The sequence below is a fragment of the Pongo abelii genome, chromosome 20, assembly GCF_028885655.2.
Source record: "Pongo abelii isolate AG06213 chromosome 20, NHGRI_mPonAbe1-v2.0_pri, whole genome shotgun sequence".
NCBI lineage: Eukaryota > Metazoa > Chordata > Mammalia > Primates > Hominidae > Pongo > Pongo abelii.
In genome coordinates, this window is record NC_072005.2 from 62,990,283 (window position 1) to 63,005,848 (window position 15,566).

At 46.8% G+C, this 15,566-nt stretch overlaps 2 protein-coding genes across 14 annotated transcripts in view; one reads left to right on the forward strand and one right to left on the reverse strand.

Annotated features, from left to right (window-relative positions):
• EDDM13 (epididymal protein 13) overlaps nucleotides 1–10,348 on the forward strand; it is a 36,597-nt gene extending 26,249 nt beyond the window's left edge. The window contains exons 4-6 of the mRNA XM_054539271.1: nucleotides 2,852–2,979; nucleotides 5,761–5,798; nucleotides 10,020–10,348. Of these exons, the coding sequence (XP_054395246.1) occupies nucleotides 2,852–2,979; nucleotides 5,761–5,798; nucleotides 10,020–10,044 (191 nt within the window). The 3' untranslated portion in view covers nucleotides 10,045–10,348. The remainder of the gene's footprint in view (nucleotides 1–2,851; nucleotides 2,980–5,760; nucleotides 5,799–10,019) is intronic.
• Nucleotides 1–14,919, reverse strand: part of LOC100438104 (zinc finger and SCAN domain-containing protein 5A) — a 90,851-nt gene extending 75,932 nt beyond the window's left edge. For 4 of the 13 annotated variants that reach the window (XM_054539142.2, XM_054539137.2, XM_054539138.2 and 1 more), the window contains exons 1-2: nucleotides 14,582–14,919; nucleotides 13,184–13,285 (exon numbers count right to left, since the gene is read on the reverse strand). The gene's annotated coding sequence lies outside the window, so the exon portion shown is untranslated. Of the gene's footprint in view, nucleotides 1–13,183; nucleotides 13,286–14,152; nucleotides 14,543–14,581 lie in introns of those variants that run through there. The other 9 variants (XM_054539141.2, XM_054539136.2, XM_009233167.4 and 6 more) reach the window with 4 other exon arrangements.
• Between the last annotated feature and the right edge of the window lie 647 nt (nucleotides 14,920–15,566).

A 15,566-nucleotide genomic window follows, 5' to 3' on the forward strand; every position in this document is an offset into this window, starting at 1 on the left:
GACAGGGTCTAGCTTTGTTGCCCAGGCTGGAGTGCAGTGGTATGATCACAGCTCACCACAACCCTAAACTCCTAGGCTCAAGTGATCCTCCCCTCTACAGCCTCTGAGTAGCTGGGACCACAGGCACAAGACACCACACCCAGCTAATCTATTAAATTTTTTGTAGAGTTTGGGTCTCCCTATGTTGCCCAGGCTGGTCTCAAATTCCTGGGCCCAAGTGAGCCTCCTGTCTCAGATTCCCAAAGTGCTGGAATTACAGACATAAGCCACCATGCCCGGCCTTATTCATGATTTAAAAAAAAAAAAAATCTCAGCTAGCTAGGAGTAGAAGAGAACATTTTAATATAATAAGGAATAGCCACCAAAAACTTACAAGGAACAACCTGTTTAAGGTAAAATACAGTTGTCCCTCAGTATCCTCAAGGGTTGGGTCCAGGACCTCCCCGCAGATAGCAAAATTCCTTGATGTTCAAGTCCGTGATATAAAATAGCATAATGCTTGCATTTAACCTATGCACAGCCTCCTGCACACTTTAAATAATCTCTAGATTACTTATAATACAATGTAAATGCTCCTTAAATAGTTATTATACTGTTATATTTTTGTATTGTTTTTATTGTTGTATTGCTATTTTCATTGGGATTTTAAAAAGTATTTTTGACCAGTTTTTGGCTGGGTCCTCAGATGTAGAGTCCAGCGACACAGAGGGCTGAGGGTGTAGAACACGTTCCCTCTGAGATCACAGATGAGACGTTCTTGCTATCACCACTTGCATTTCACATTGGACTGAATGTTCTATCCAGTGCAAGTCCTAGCCAGGCAACAGAAAGGAAATAATAGGCAAAAGAATTACGAAGAAAGAAAGATGAGCCTCATTTTTTATAGATGTCATTGTGTACCTTTGATTGGGAGGGTATATCTGAGAGGCTTGGGATATGCTGGTGTTGGTGAAATATAATAAAAACAAAATATCCTCCAAACCCAGAGATCTTCTCCACCCAGGTAAAAGAGAAAGAAAATAGTTTTATTAATGGGTAAGCATTAAACCAGAACGTGATATACGAAGAGACTGCAAAGACAGAAAAAAAAATTTCACCCTTTTATATAGCCAAGCAGATACAACTTATTACATACCTGCTGTCAAGATAAACAACAGCTAGTCCTCAAGTAAGAGGACTTGACAACTCTATTTGCTGTACATGGTTCACCGTAAATTCACTTGGTTATTGGGATAGCCATCTGTATATGTTAATTGGCTTAATCCAAGGGAAAAATAAATTTCTAATATCTTTATCACAGGAGGTAGATTTGCTACTTGGGGTGAGGTGCCCACCAAACTTAGGCTCCATCCCCTCCCAACAAGAAGGTGGGGAAGATGTTTTGAGGTCCTTGAAAACACCTTCCTGGGCTATAATGCTGGCCGCAGGCTTACTTAGCTTTGAAAAAGATTAGTGTAAACGTTGAAGAGAGAGAGACTTGCAACGGCAAAATTTTCTAAAGTAAATGCTCTAAGCAAAGGGGACAAGGAGTAATCGCTTCCTGAATTTTCAACAAGGAGAATTAATTTTTTTTCGTTTTCGATTTGCATTTGCCTGTACACTGGTAATGTTTTATTTTTTTGATTGGAAACCTGTTTAGACAGACAGGTTTACCTGTAAAAAAAAAAAAAAAAAAAAAAAAAAAAAAAAAAAAAAAGAGATTTCCTGAATGTAATACTTTTAAAATAAAATACAAGGGAAAAATGTTACACAGGCGAAAGAAACACTCGTGCACCACATGAGGTTTGAAATAAGAAGGCAACACAGTTGTATCTGGTGCTAGAAAGATCCTGGTGGCACTCATGTGGGAGATGGATGAGAAAGAGAAAGGGTGGCGAAGGGGGAAGAGGCAGCCATCAAGAGCAGAGCCTGAAGCCTGGGGATGGGGGAGAGGTGGTGGTTTTGTTACCAGAAAGGGGTCCCGATCAAGACCCTCAGAGAGGGTTCTTGAACCTCGTGCAAGAAAGAATTGGAGGCAAGTCCATAAAGTGAAGGCAAGTTTATTAAGAAAGTAAAGGAATAAAAGAATGGCTACTCCATAGGCAGAGCAGCAGCAAGGGCTGCTGGACTGAGTCTACTTATAGTTATTTCCTGATTATATGATAAACAAGGGGTGGATTATTTATGAGTTTTCCAGGGAAGGAGTGGAGATTTCCCGGAGCTGAGGCTGCCTCCCCTTTTTAGGCCATGTAGGGGAACTTCCTGAAGCTGCCATTGACATCTGTAAACTGTCATGGCACTGGTGGGCGTGTCTCTTAGCCTGCTAATGCATTATAATTAGTATATAATGAGCAGTGAGGACCACCAGAGGTCACTTGAATTGCCATCTTGGTTTCGGTGGGTTTTGGCAGCTTCTTTACCGCAACCTGTTTTATCAGCAGGGTCTTTGTGACCTGCATCTTGTGCCAACCTCCTGTTGTCATCCTGTGACTAAGAATGCCTCAACCTCCTGGGAATGCAGCCCAGTAGGGCTCAGCCTTATTTTACCCAGCCCCTATTCAAGATGGAGTCACTCTGGTTCAAACCTCTCTGACAGTTTGGTGAGAAATCTGGGCAAGACAGGGTCAGATTTGGTGATGTCTTGGATGTGAGGTGCGAGAGCCAAAAGGCATTCCTGACTGTTTGTCTGGGGTATGGTGGTAACCAAGAAGGGGGAAGCTGGCAGTGATGGTGGGTGTGGACCAAAATTTCAATTCAGGAGGCAGGCAGAGATGTGAGTTTGGAGATTAGAATGGAGAGACAGCCGTGGCAGGAAGCTCTAGGGCAGGAAGGGAAGGCCATCAGCATCAATCATCTCCATGGTTCTCTCCAGTTAAACCCTTCTCAGGCACCACCCTATCCAGGAAACCACTCCCCAAGAGGAAGAACATGTGGAACTTCCTGAAATGCGCCTACATGGTGATGACCTACCTCTTCGTATCCTACAACAAAGGGGACTGGGTAAGAGGAAGGCAGCACGGAGGGGAGGAGGGTGAGGAGAGGAAGGAAAGAGGAGGGAAGTGGGGGCACAGAGGAAGCGAAGGAGGGCGCCTCAGAGGTGCCAAGCAGGAAGTGGTGGGAGAGCCCTTCTGTAAAACACTCTCTCCTTCCCGCTCTTCCTCCCTCCCTCCATCTCTCATTTCATTCTTCCTTCCTCTCTCCTTCTTCCCTCTTCTTTCTTCCTCCCTCCCCTTCCTTCCTCCTTCCCTCTTTCCTCTCTTCCTCCCTCTTTTTTCTTCCCTCCCTTACTTCCTCCTTCTCTCCTCTCCCTCCCTATTCTTTCCTCCTTCTCCCTTCATCCCTCCCTTTCTCCCTTTCTTTCTTCCTCCCTCCATCTGCTTCCTCCCTCCCTCTTCCTTCCCATCCTTCTTCCCCCTCTGCCTTTCTTTCCTTCCTCCCTCCTTCCCTTTTCTTCCTCCCCCCCTTTCCTCCCTCCTTCTCTCTCCCTTCCTTTTCTTCCTCCCCCGTTCCTTCCTCCCTCCCTCCCCCTCCCTTCCTTTTCTTCCTCCCCCCTTCCTTTTTCTCCTCCCCCTCTTCCTTCTCTTCCTCCCCATCTTCCTTCTTCCCTCCTCCTCCCTTCCTTTTCTTCCCCCCTTCTTTCTTTCCTCCCTCCCTCCTTCTCTCTCCTTCCTTCTCTTTCCTTCTTCCCTCCCTCTCCTTTTTCCCTCCCTCCCACCTCTAGACTGGGATAAAAGCTTCTCCCTTCTGCACTAACACAGCCCCAGGGGCTGCTTTGAAATACTATCACTCATTCTGCCTCTCTCTCTGTCGCTGTCTCTTGCTCTTTCTAAGGGACGTTCATTAGGACCAAGCCTGTTGCTGGTTGCTGGGGATTCTGATGGTTGAGCTACCTTCAAGAAGGTCCTAATTCTGTAAGGGAGGCAGGCATCCACAGAAAGAACCAGATCACCGAGTGGTAGCACTTCATGAGCAGGTGCTAGTGCAGGAGGCAGTGGCGCTTATCTCAGCCTAGGGGAAGTGTGGGCTCATGGAAGCCTTTCTGCAGGAGGTGACACCTCCGCTGTGGGTTAAGGACAGGATGGAATTAGCCAATTGAGGAGGGGAAGCAGGGGAAGCATTCCAGAGAAACACCATGTGGGAGACTCAGAGAGGTGAAAATAAGGCAGGGTGCAAGAAACTACAAGCCAGGCCAGGCACGGTGGCTCACGCTTGTCATCGCAGCACTGTGGGAGGCCGAGGCGGCTGGATCACAAGGTCAGGAGTTCAAGACCAGCCTGGTCAGCATGGTGAAACCCCGTCTCTACTAAAAATACAAAAAATAGCCGGGCATGGTGGCGCATGCCTGTAATCCCAGCTGCTCGGGAGGCTGAGGCAGGAGAATCACTTGAACTCGGGAAGCAGAGGCTGTGGTGAGCCGAGATAGCACTAGCCTGGGTGACAGAGTGAGACTCTGTCTCAAAAAATTAAAGTAAATAGAAAAAAAAAAAAAAGGAAGGAAGGAAGGAAAGGAGGGAGGGATGGAGGGATGAAGGAAGGGAAGGAGGGATGGAAGGAAGGACAAGTCATCCTTCATTCATTGATTCAGTCAGTCTTCAAATATTCACGTGTGTAGAAGACCCATCCTAGATGCTGGGGACTCAGAGGAGAACAGAATCCATGAGGTCCTTGAGTCCCCGGGACTCCCGTGATTGGGACAGCAGGAGGACTGCAGAGAAACAAGCAACCAGCTCCAAAAAACATGAACTAAATCAGTGTGACATCACAGAGTGAGCAGCCATGGCCACGGGCAGCCTTCCCCGGGCAGGTGACGTCTGGACATAGAGATGAGACAGTGGAAGGATCTTGCCTTCAGAGCAGCTTGGGGGCAACCGCTGCGAGCAAAGCAGGCACGCACGGCAGACCCCGAGGCAGGAACACACTGAGTACCTTTGAGGAACCAAAGGAACATCTATGTGACCTGAGAGGGGCAGGAGGGTCCAGGTCATGTAAGGTTCTCACAGACCACACGAGAAGGAGGCTTGTGTTCTAAGCTGGTGGACAGCGGCCAGCAAGATCCCTTCTGAGTTATCAAAGGATCCTTCTCGATGCTACCAGTGGAGAGTGGATCAGAATCAGGGCGAGAGTGGGAGCAGACAGACTGAGAGGAGGAGACAGACTGAGAGGAGGCCCGACCAGCCAGGGCAGGAGACATGGTGGTGCTCATGGAGATGAGAGCCATGCCGCAGTTCTAAAGGAATTGCTTATGCGCTGGGTGTGAGGAACAAGGAAAATGGAGAGACCAGGGAGATGAGCCTGAGACAGTGACTTGAGTTATGCTAGTGGTTCTGAAACAGGGGTGACGTTGCCACCCAGGGGACACTCAGCAGTGTCTGGACCACAGGATTTGTTGTGGAGGAGCGAGCTCGACTGGCATCTAGTGGGCAGAGGCCAGGGAGGCCACTCAACATGCCACATGGCCCAGGACAACACGCCACAACAAAAATAACCCAGGTCAAAACATCAGGGACCTGAGGCTGAGAAACCCCAGCTTAGGGGATTGTGCAGCTCATGGGGATGAGGAGAACTGGCTGGAAGATGGAGAAGAAGGTGGGAATGGTGAGAGGCAGGCTGAATAGAGAAGCAAGACCATAAGATGTCACAACCAGAGCGAAAGAGCAGAGGGGGAGGATGGGAAAGAAGTGAGAGAGAAGGGGATCGGGAGAAAGGGAGGGAAGGAAGGAATTCACTCGCCTCACCCCAACTATTTCTTTCTCTGTTCCCGGTTCACTTTTTCCTCCCAAGTGTTACTGCCACTACTGTAACTCGGAACTGGACATCAGGTATGCTATGGCAGGGAAGTGGGCTTTTCCCACCGCTGGGGTGGGGTTGGGGGAGGTTCATCCCAACTGCCTGGCATTTGAGGTAAGGAACACAGGTGGATTTGGAAGCTGCAGTCATAGAAACCCAGAATTTCATGAGAAGTCCCAAGTTTGTCACCCTTACTTGCAAGCCACTGCCTGACAGGGGCAAGGAAACACACTGTAAATGACAGGGACGTGCTGGGCAGGAGGAACTCCTTTATAAATTCACTCTATAATTTTTTTTCACAAGTCTTAGGACTTGTGGCCAAACACACACAACGTAAAATTAACCATTAGTGACATTCAGTGCACTCACAATATTGTGCGGCCATCACCACTAATCTGTTTCCAGAATCTTCTCATCATCCTAAAAGGGAACTCTGTACCAAGACATCGTCTCTTCCCCCTGTTCCTGGCAACCTCTAGTCTACTCTGTCTCTGAGAACTCACCTATTCTGGTCATTTCATACACATGGAATCATACACTACATGGCCCTTTGCGTCTGGCTTTATTCATTTGGCATAATATTTCCAAGGTTCATCATGGTATACCTTGTATCAGGACTGTATTCGTTTCTGCTGGATAACACTCCACGGCATGGACATAGCACACTCTGTTTATCCATCATCAGGTAAAGTGCACTGGGTTGCTCCCACCTTTTGACTGTTGTGAGTCGTGGTGCTATGAACTTTTATGAACAAGTTATGTTAGAATATCTGTTTTAAAATCTTTTGGGGTACAAACTAGGAGTGGAATTGCTGGGTCATATGATAATCCTGTGTTTATAACGACTCACTGATGCATCCTGGACGCAGTGGTAAACAGGAAAGACAGGATTCTTGTGCTCACAAGAAAACAATTAGATGATTACAGGTGATGTTTAGAGCTACAGAGGAAAAGCTCAGGATATGATGAAAAAGAGAACTAAAGAACCTTGCCCTGGATAGTTGGGTGATGAAGGAAAGCCTCTTTAGGAAAGTGACAATGAATCAAAGGCCTGTAGAATGAGGGGATGTCAGATACACAGAAAACATGTGAAAGAGGCTCCAGGTGAAGGAACTGGCTTGTACGAAGGCCCTGGGGTGGAAAGTGGCCTAGATGTGCCTGGAGTCAGAAAGAAAAATGGGGGCAGGAGAAGGGGGAGGGAGTGGGAGGGCACTGTGGGAGGAGTGTGGGTGACATGCTCAGCAGACCACCTCAGACCTGGAAAATTAGAGCAAGCATTTTAGACCCAACCCTCAGAGCCATGGGAAGCCACGGAAAGGCTGTCAGTGGGAAAGAGACATGTCCCAGTGAGATGAAGAGCAGAGGCCAGTTAAGAGGCTACTCAGTTTCCATGAGATGACAGTAGCCTGGTCAAGGCTAGGGTCCAGGGTACGGAGAGAAAGTACTAAGGACAGATGGGAGATTTCTCTTCCCTTGATAGCTACAAAGATACAAAGAGGCTCCTCCCTGGCCTCTCCCCAGTTGCCAGAGAAAGTACTAAGGACAGATGGGAGATTTCTCTTCCCTTGATAGCTACAAAGATACAAAGAGGCTCCTCCCTGGCCTCTCCCACGTCGCCTGCCTTTCATCCTCTCCCTGTCATCCCCGGTGCCCTTTTTACATTAAAAAATGTCAACTCGATCATGTGATATACCCCCACCCCCTGCTGCACTCCCGCTTAAATCCACCAGTGGAAACTCACCAACTATGATGAGTGTCTTTCAAACTTTAAAAGAAAGAAAATCCAAAACACTCTTCTACTGAAATCTTACATGGAATCCCAATACATAAAAAATTCTAAGTTGCTTTTCATTACCAGAGGTACTTTTCCTAAGGTTAACTGTGTGACATTTACTTATTACGAAGTGAGGTGATGAGATTTGCAAGCGCAGGGTACAGAAGGCCTTTGCTGTCTTATGTTACTCTCTATTACCCCGTATCTTGCAGTGTTTCCTTTTAATTGTTCATACGGAGAAAAATCTGACTCCTCAGAGATAAGTCACTGCAAATGTCTAATAGTTTGCCTTGTGAACTCTACATGCCCTTCAGGTAATAAATTTTTTTCCCCAAGGTCTATATGTAAAACATGCAACAGGTTGGTGTGGCTCTCCAGTGAATAAAAATTTCAGTCCATGTCTATACTTTGGGTACACCCCTATTTTAAAAAATAGTTTAATTTTTGAAATGAAAATCAAAGCAAACCTTTGTGGAATTCCTAAAAGATCCCAAGTTTTCAGGGAACCTGGTAGGAAGCCTCTGCCCCATTGATGAAGTTCAGGTCTCTGGCATGGTACCCAAGGGTTCTCAGGCTCCAAGCTTCTCCTGCTTCTCTAAACTTTTCTCCACTTCTCTTGATCCCCCCACCCACATTCCATCCTCTGTCCATATTAGACCTTTTTTTTTTGAGACAGATTCTCGCTCTGTCGCCAGGCTGGAGCGCAGTGGCACAATCTTAGCTCACTGCAACCTCCGTCTCCCAGGTTCAAGCAATTCTCCTACCTCAGCCTCCCGAGTAGCTGGGACTACAGCAGCGCGCCACCACGCCCAGCTAAGTTTTGTACTTTTAGTAGACACGGGGTTTCACCGTATTGGTCAGGATGGTCTCGATCTCTTGACCTTGTGATCTCGTGATCCGCCCACCTCGGCCTTCGAAAGTGCTTCGATTACAGGCGTAAGCCACCGCGCCCGGCCTTCTTTTTTTTTTTTTTTTTGAGATGGAGGCTCACTCTGTCACCCAGGCTGGAGCACAGTGGCCTAATCTCAGCTCACTGCAACCTCTGCCTCCCAGGTTCAAACGATTCTCCTGCCTCAGACTCCCAAGTAGCTGGGATTACAGGCATGCACCACCACGCCTGGCTAATTTTTGTATTTTTAGTAGAGATGGGGTTTCACCATGTTGGCCAGGTTGGTCTCAAACTCCTGACCTCAGGTGACCCACCCACCTCGGCCTCCCAAAGTGCTGGGATTACAGGCGTGAGCCACCACACCCCCCCACATTAAATCATTTCTGATTCCCCTGAAAACATCACATTTTTTTTTCCCGCTCCATTATGCCATTGCACACATTGATTCCTTGATCTTTGTCTACCTAGAAAAGTCCTCCTCAGTCTTCAAGATTCACCTAAGCAATGCTTTGGTTCAGGAACCAACAGCAATCCTTTGGATTCCACTGGGGAGGATGCTGAAGGAAATGAATGGTGTTGAATGGTTTCTCAGGCTCTCTTCAACCATACAGTAAAGCACCGGTCAAACCAGAGAGTTATTTTCATATAAAGGTGTGCTTTCAACCCATTAGGTAAGAGAGAGGTTGGCCAACTTTCTCTGTGAAGGGCCAAATATTTACGTGTTGGCTTTTCAGGTCATATGGTCTGTTACAACTACTCTACTCAAAGCAATCATAGAGAATACACTGATGGCTGTGACTGTGCCCAATAACTGATGAATGGATAATCAAAACACAGTGCATTCATACAATGAATTATTATTCAGCCCCCAAAAAAGGAATGAGGTCCTGGCACGTGCAACAACATGGCTGAACCTTGAAAACACTCTGCTGAGTGAAAGAAGCAGACACAAAAGACCACACAGTAGATGATGCTATGTATATGAAATAGATTTGGCAAATTCAAAGAGAGAGAAGGCCAATTACTAGTTGCCAGGGGCTAAGGGGAAGAAGGAACAAGGGGAGTGACTGTTTAATGGATTTCTTTTTTGGGTTGATGAAAATGTTCCACTCTTAGAAGTGACAATTGCACAACTCCAGTGCGCCAGGCTGGGGGGTGCAGCCCAGCCAGGCCTGGGCGGTCCCTGCTCCTGTGGGGTGCACCCTCTAGTGGGAGGCAGGGGTGCAACACAAGCTCAGGCCCGGCGCCGGGACAGTGAGGAACTGGAGGGGGCGGCTGCTTCCCGCTGGCTGGCTTCTAGAAGAGCCCCGCTCTGAGGAGGAGACACTTGCCCTGGTGATAGGGCTGAGCTAGGGTCCATGAGATCTGAGGGAAGCATGTTCCAGCTGCTGGAACAGCCCGGTGGGTATAGGGACAAAGTTGGTGGAATCTAGTGAGTGCGGAGAATGGGCTAAGCTGGAGGGAGGAGGTGGGCTTGAGGCAGGTCACAAACAGCCCTGTAGAGGTGGATGGAGATGGCACCGGGCAAGGAGTTTGAGAATGCATGAAGATGAAAATCAATGCACAAATACATTTCTCTCTCTTTCTTAGGAATGATCCCTGCTGTTCTTTCTAGTGAGCCTGCTCCATCTCAGCTCAGCCTTCACAAGGCCTCCATCTCCCAGGCATTAACCTCTGAAGAAAGCTCTCTGTCCCCTGGACCGCCTGTGTGGAGGGTAATGAACTGGGTCCTTTAAGGAATGGCACCCGGGTGCCCAGAGGCATGGCCAGAAGGTGTCTGTGGGGGCCATGCCTTGGGAGGAGGCACCCAGAGCGGCTGAGAGTGCAACTGCAGGGGTTTCCCCTAAAATCTCTCCTCCAGATCGTTCTCAAACTTTCCCCACTACTTCCATAATAAAATGTATACTTGTTGAAACGGCTGAAAAGGCTGTGTTATTCCATTCGCCCAGCACTGAAAACTAACAGGTATGCTGGTGGATTATCAAGAATCATAAACGATATCAGTTAACTGTGCACTTTACAGGTGAAGAAACTACAGCTCAGAGGGACTGATGGCTCGCCCAACATCACACTAAGCTACAGAGCTGAGATTTGACCCAGTTTGACTCATTCCAAAGTCTGTATGCTTTTGTGTAAAGATTTGGGGCTCCCCAATCCATCCCGAGGAAATACAGGTGTGAAGATATAGCTGTTCCAGGAGGAAGCCGTATCCAGCTCTCCAGCCTGCATGTTTCTTGCCTATTCTGGAGGAGGTTCCTTGTCCTGGTTGAAAGCTTGGGCTCTGGAGACAGGTTTCTTGGGTTCGAATCCCAGCTCCACCCCTTAATGGATATGCAGCCTTGGGGAGGGTATGGTCTCTTAATGCCTTACTTTATCATCTGTAAAATGGGGATAGTAACAGTAGGGTAGAAGTTCTCTTATCATCATGATCAGAACCATCACTGGTTGGTTCATCAAATAAGTTGGTTCCAATAGGTAATTAAAAATACTTTTACCATTTTGTTTTAAAATATAAAATTGTACACACATTTGCTAATCTTTTGATATAAGACCAGGGGGTTTCATTGTTGTTGTTGTATAGGTCTATGGACCTACAATTTCCAGTTTGTCCCTTAAAAGGGCAGCGGAGACACAGGCATGCTTGCAAAGCTATTTAAGCAAAATCCTCACTGCATTAAAAAAAAAGACAAAGATCATCCCTATAGCCATCTTGCCCATTCCAACTTGACATATTTTTTGTTGTTGCTCTTACTAACAATCGGCCTTTATCACATCTTTCCCACTGAATTATTGTTTTGGTGGAAACAATTCTTTGCCGATGCACTCATATTTTCCTCATTTATGTTAAATGTAATTGCATTACATAATTGAAATAAAATCCATTAGAATGAAAAGGTTTAGAATAAATGCAACTCAACTAGCTCTGGGTAGTCACACAACTGAACCGATAGAGAAGAATGAAGGCATATTAGAAAGCACTGCACTAGCCAGGGGCATTCAGTGAGCCTGAAGCATCAGTTGTTATATTTCATAGACAGATGGAAAATTCTTTTACCCCAGGGATCATTTTAAAATGGAGTTTAAGAAGCAGTCTACTGAGTTTGCCTCATCGAGGTAAAGTTTAAATGAGATAATATATATTTTTTTAATTTTTAAGTTCCAGGGTACATGTGCAGGCTGTGCAGTTTTGTTACACAGGTAAATGTGTGCCTTGGTAGTTTGCTGCCCCTATCAATCCATCACCTAGGTATTCAGTCCAGCAGGCATTAGCTATTTTTCCCAATGCTCTCTCTCCCCACAACCCCTTACCCCGACAGGCCCCAGTGCGTGTTGTTCCCCCCGCTGTGTTCACATGTTCTAAATGAGATAATATTTCTAAAACACACTGCCTGGCACATAGTTCTCAATTAATGTATTGTTATTATCTAGGGCAGTGTTATCCAATAAAAATCTGTGAGCCACACTTATTTCATACTTCCTACTAGCCCAGAACCCGGTAAAATCAATTTGAATAATATGTACGATTTAATTCAATATATCCAATATACATTTCAACATGTAGTCAATACAAACAATTATTCATGAGATCAGTTATATCCTTCATTTTGTATGAAGCCTTTGAAATCCATTGTGTATTTTTCACTTATGGCACATCTCAATTTGAATGCTAAAATTGATCTGCAATTATATTTTCTAACATTTATAGTTAAAGAGTAGATCCACATATCCAAGTTGTTCCAAACAGGGTTAAAGGTTGTCTGATAACTGAACCAAGTATCAATTTAAAATTTTTAATTAAAATTAAAAAAAATTTAAAAGTCAGTTCCTGCCCATAATCCAAGTCTAGTCATAAGCAAGCATCAGACAATTCCAAATGGAGGGACATTTTACAGAACACCCAGTCCGTACCCCTCAAAACTGTCAAAGTCATTAAAAACAAGGAGAGTCAGAGACACTGCTGCAGATCAGAGGAGGGCAGGAAGACATGGCAACTAAATGTCATGTGGTGTCCCACATGTGACCCCAGAACAGGAAAAGGACGTTAGAGAAAAAACTGGGGAAATGTGAATAAAGTCTGGCGTTAACAGTACTGTAGCAATGTTACAGTTCTGACACATCTACTAGGCTTATGTAAGATATTAACAGTAGGGGCAGTGGGGAAGGGGTACATGAGAATGCTCTGTACTCTATCACTGCAACTTTTCTGTAAATATAAAATTATCCCAAAATTAAAAATGTAAAATAAAAAATATTCCACTCTTCAGCTGCACTTATCTTACGTGTTTGTGTCCCCATGTCCTCCTCTGTTAAATGGGGATGTAGACTGCACCTATTTCATACAATCATTGTGGGAATTAAAGATGGTGTTTCCACAGAAATCCTGCAACCATAGTTCAGGCACTGTCAGCACACCATGCTTGTTAGCGCCAGTTACTGTTACTGCTGCTGCTATGATTATGATTGTTTATTTGTAAGTGCAGAGGTCTGGGCTCCCATCTCCAGACATTCTGACTGAGTTGATATGGCTGTGTTTGCATAACAGCTCATAGGAAGCTCTTGTCTTTTCTTACAGCAACTCATGTGCAAACAGGGCTGATCCTTTAAAATGTAATAAAGAAACTGCTAAAAGCCACGGAAACCACCCAGTAAGTTGATGACAGACAGATGGAAGATGTATTAGTCTGTTTTCACGCTGCTGATAAAGACATATCCAAGACTGGGCAATTTACAAAAGAAAGGTTTAATGGACTTACAGTTTCACGTGGCTGGGGAGGCCTCACAATCATGGCAGAAGGTCAAAGGCACGTCTCACATGGCGGCAGACAAGAGAAGAGAGCTTGAGCAGGGAACCTCCCCTTTATAAAAAACCATCAGATCTCGTGAGACTTATTCACTATCACAAGAACAGCATGGGAAAGACCTGCCCCCATGATTCAATTACCTCCCACAGGGTCCCTCCCACATGTGGGAATTCAAGATGAGATTTGGGTGGGGACACAGCCAAACCATATCAGAAGAGAATGCTAATCCCTCCGTAGATAAGTTAGGCAAAAATGATGTATTTTATTTTGGTGGAACCCAGTAGTAACTAATTTTTAAACTAGCTTTATAAATTCATTTATCATTAGGAGAAGGTTTCATACGCTAACAGATGATTATATGCCCAGGTGCTTGATGTTAGTTTTTTGTAACTTCTCCTGGATACCATTAATGGGCTTTGTACATTTAATCATCCCTTCCCTTTGATGATGGGAGTGCTCTTAAATCTGATGTAAAATGAAGTTAATGTGTCAGATCATGTACAGACATTCATATCAGATTTCAATCAGCTGGTGAGAGTTTACTGGGTGACCAAGTTATGAGAAGGTATAGAAGAGTGTTTAGGAAAACTTTTAGGGCAGCAGTTCTCAGTAGGCTGACTTCGGCCCCCAGGAGACATTTGGCAATGTCTGGAGACATTTTTGGTTGTCACAACCAGGAGCTAGGGGCTGGAGAGGATTTTTCCTGGCATCCAGTGGGTGAGGTGAGGGAAGATCCTCAATATCCTACCACGCACAGGGCAGCCCCCCACAACAAAGCAATGTCTGCCCCCAATGTCAATAACCCTGGTATTGAGAAACTCGGTAAGGTCTGAGGCCATTCAGCTGTTGAGCTCACTGCTGTCTCCTTGGCCACTAGCACTTATTCGGCTCTCAGTGAATGAATGAATGCACAGCACGAACCTGTAATCAAGGACCAAGCGAACTGCGGGAGGCAGGGTTGCTCCTGAGAGCAAACAGTGACCTAGTTAACCTGGCGACAGGCGTGAAAGGAAGTCTGGGTTTCCAATCAAAAATCGGGAGGGAAGGAAAAAAGAGTGAATCAATTCTTGCGAAAGTCTCTGCGCACTTACTAGAAAGCACGCGGCCAGGAATCATGCAGGGCGCCTGCACGCATATTATCATTTAAATAAAGCTGTCCCTCAGCACAAACAGCCCGCAAGGTCACGGAAACTCCTCCAGTCCCATCCCCGGGCTCGGTTCTCCCACGAATCTCCCCCTCCTCCCACGTCCTCGCCCGAGGCGCATGCGCACTCCCTCTCCCCACCCACCCCAGTCCGGCCTCCGCCAGTGACGTCACCGCAAGGGCGGAAGGGAAGCTAAAGTCGTTACCATGGTGACCGCGACACAATCAGAAACGTCTACTAGTGACGGTCAAGCCACCTACAACCGGTCCCAAAGCCGCAAACGAGTCAGGCATCGTGGTAGGACCTGGCGAGCGGGGCCGGGGAGAGCGGGACGCCTGGATCGGGGACTTGTCGCATTCACATTGGCTGCTAAGAGGCCTCGGCGACCATTTCCGGATCCGGGGCGGGGGTCGCAGCTCCTAGCCCTTGCTGAGAGGGCTGAACTACAATTCCCAGAAGCCTCTGCGGCTGCCTTCCTTCTCCTTCCCTCTTGCTTCCCTACAAATAACAGTGGGTGAAAGCATCTAACAAGTGTTTCCAACTCGCCGAATCATTACTGGTGTAGGCATTTTTATTCTAAGCTGCTTTTTACTAAAACGTGGTCCTGTTGTCTCTCTGCACCTTTAGGACTACAATACCCAGAAGTCTCTGGGAGTCGCCGAGCCCTCTAGTTTAGGGTTGTTTTGCGGCCAGCGAGACGCCGGAAGTCTGGGAATAAGGCGGGACCAGGGAAAAAGCAGGATTCCGATTGGTGAAGAGGCCACATGGCCTTCTTTAAATGACGGAATAGAGTTGCACACGCGCATTGAGGCGTGTCTGCCTTCGTTCTGTGTCCGTGAAGTCCAGAGATCCCCGAGCCTGGGTCACCCGGGCGGTGTCGCATGCCGCCTGCGGGGAGGTTGGGGCTGCTCGCGCGAGGCGCTCTGGGTCTCATTTCCGATGCCGAAAATGCTGGCTCCAAAGTGGTGCCCTGGGAGATGAGGGCGACTTCCAGTTTCCACCCTGTTCTCTGAATGGGCTTCCAGTCTCCATGGTAACGGCCCCTCCCAGTTCCCCTGTGACTTCATAGCTGCCCACGGGAGGGGAGAAAGCTGATTTGAAGGGGCTGTGGGTTCTGAGCCAAGCTCTGTCTTTGAGGCCACCTACCCTATACCACTCGTCCCGGAGAGCTTTCACCCTCTCTGGGCCTC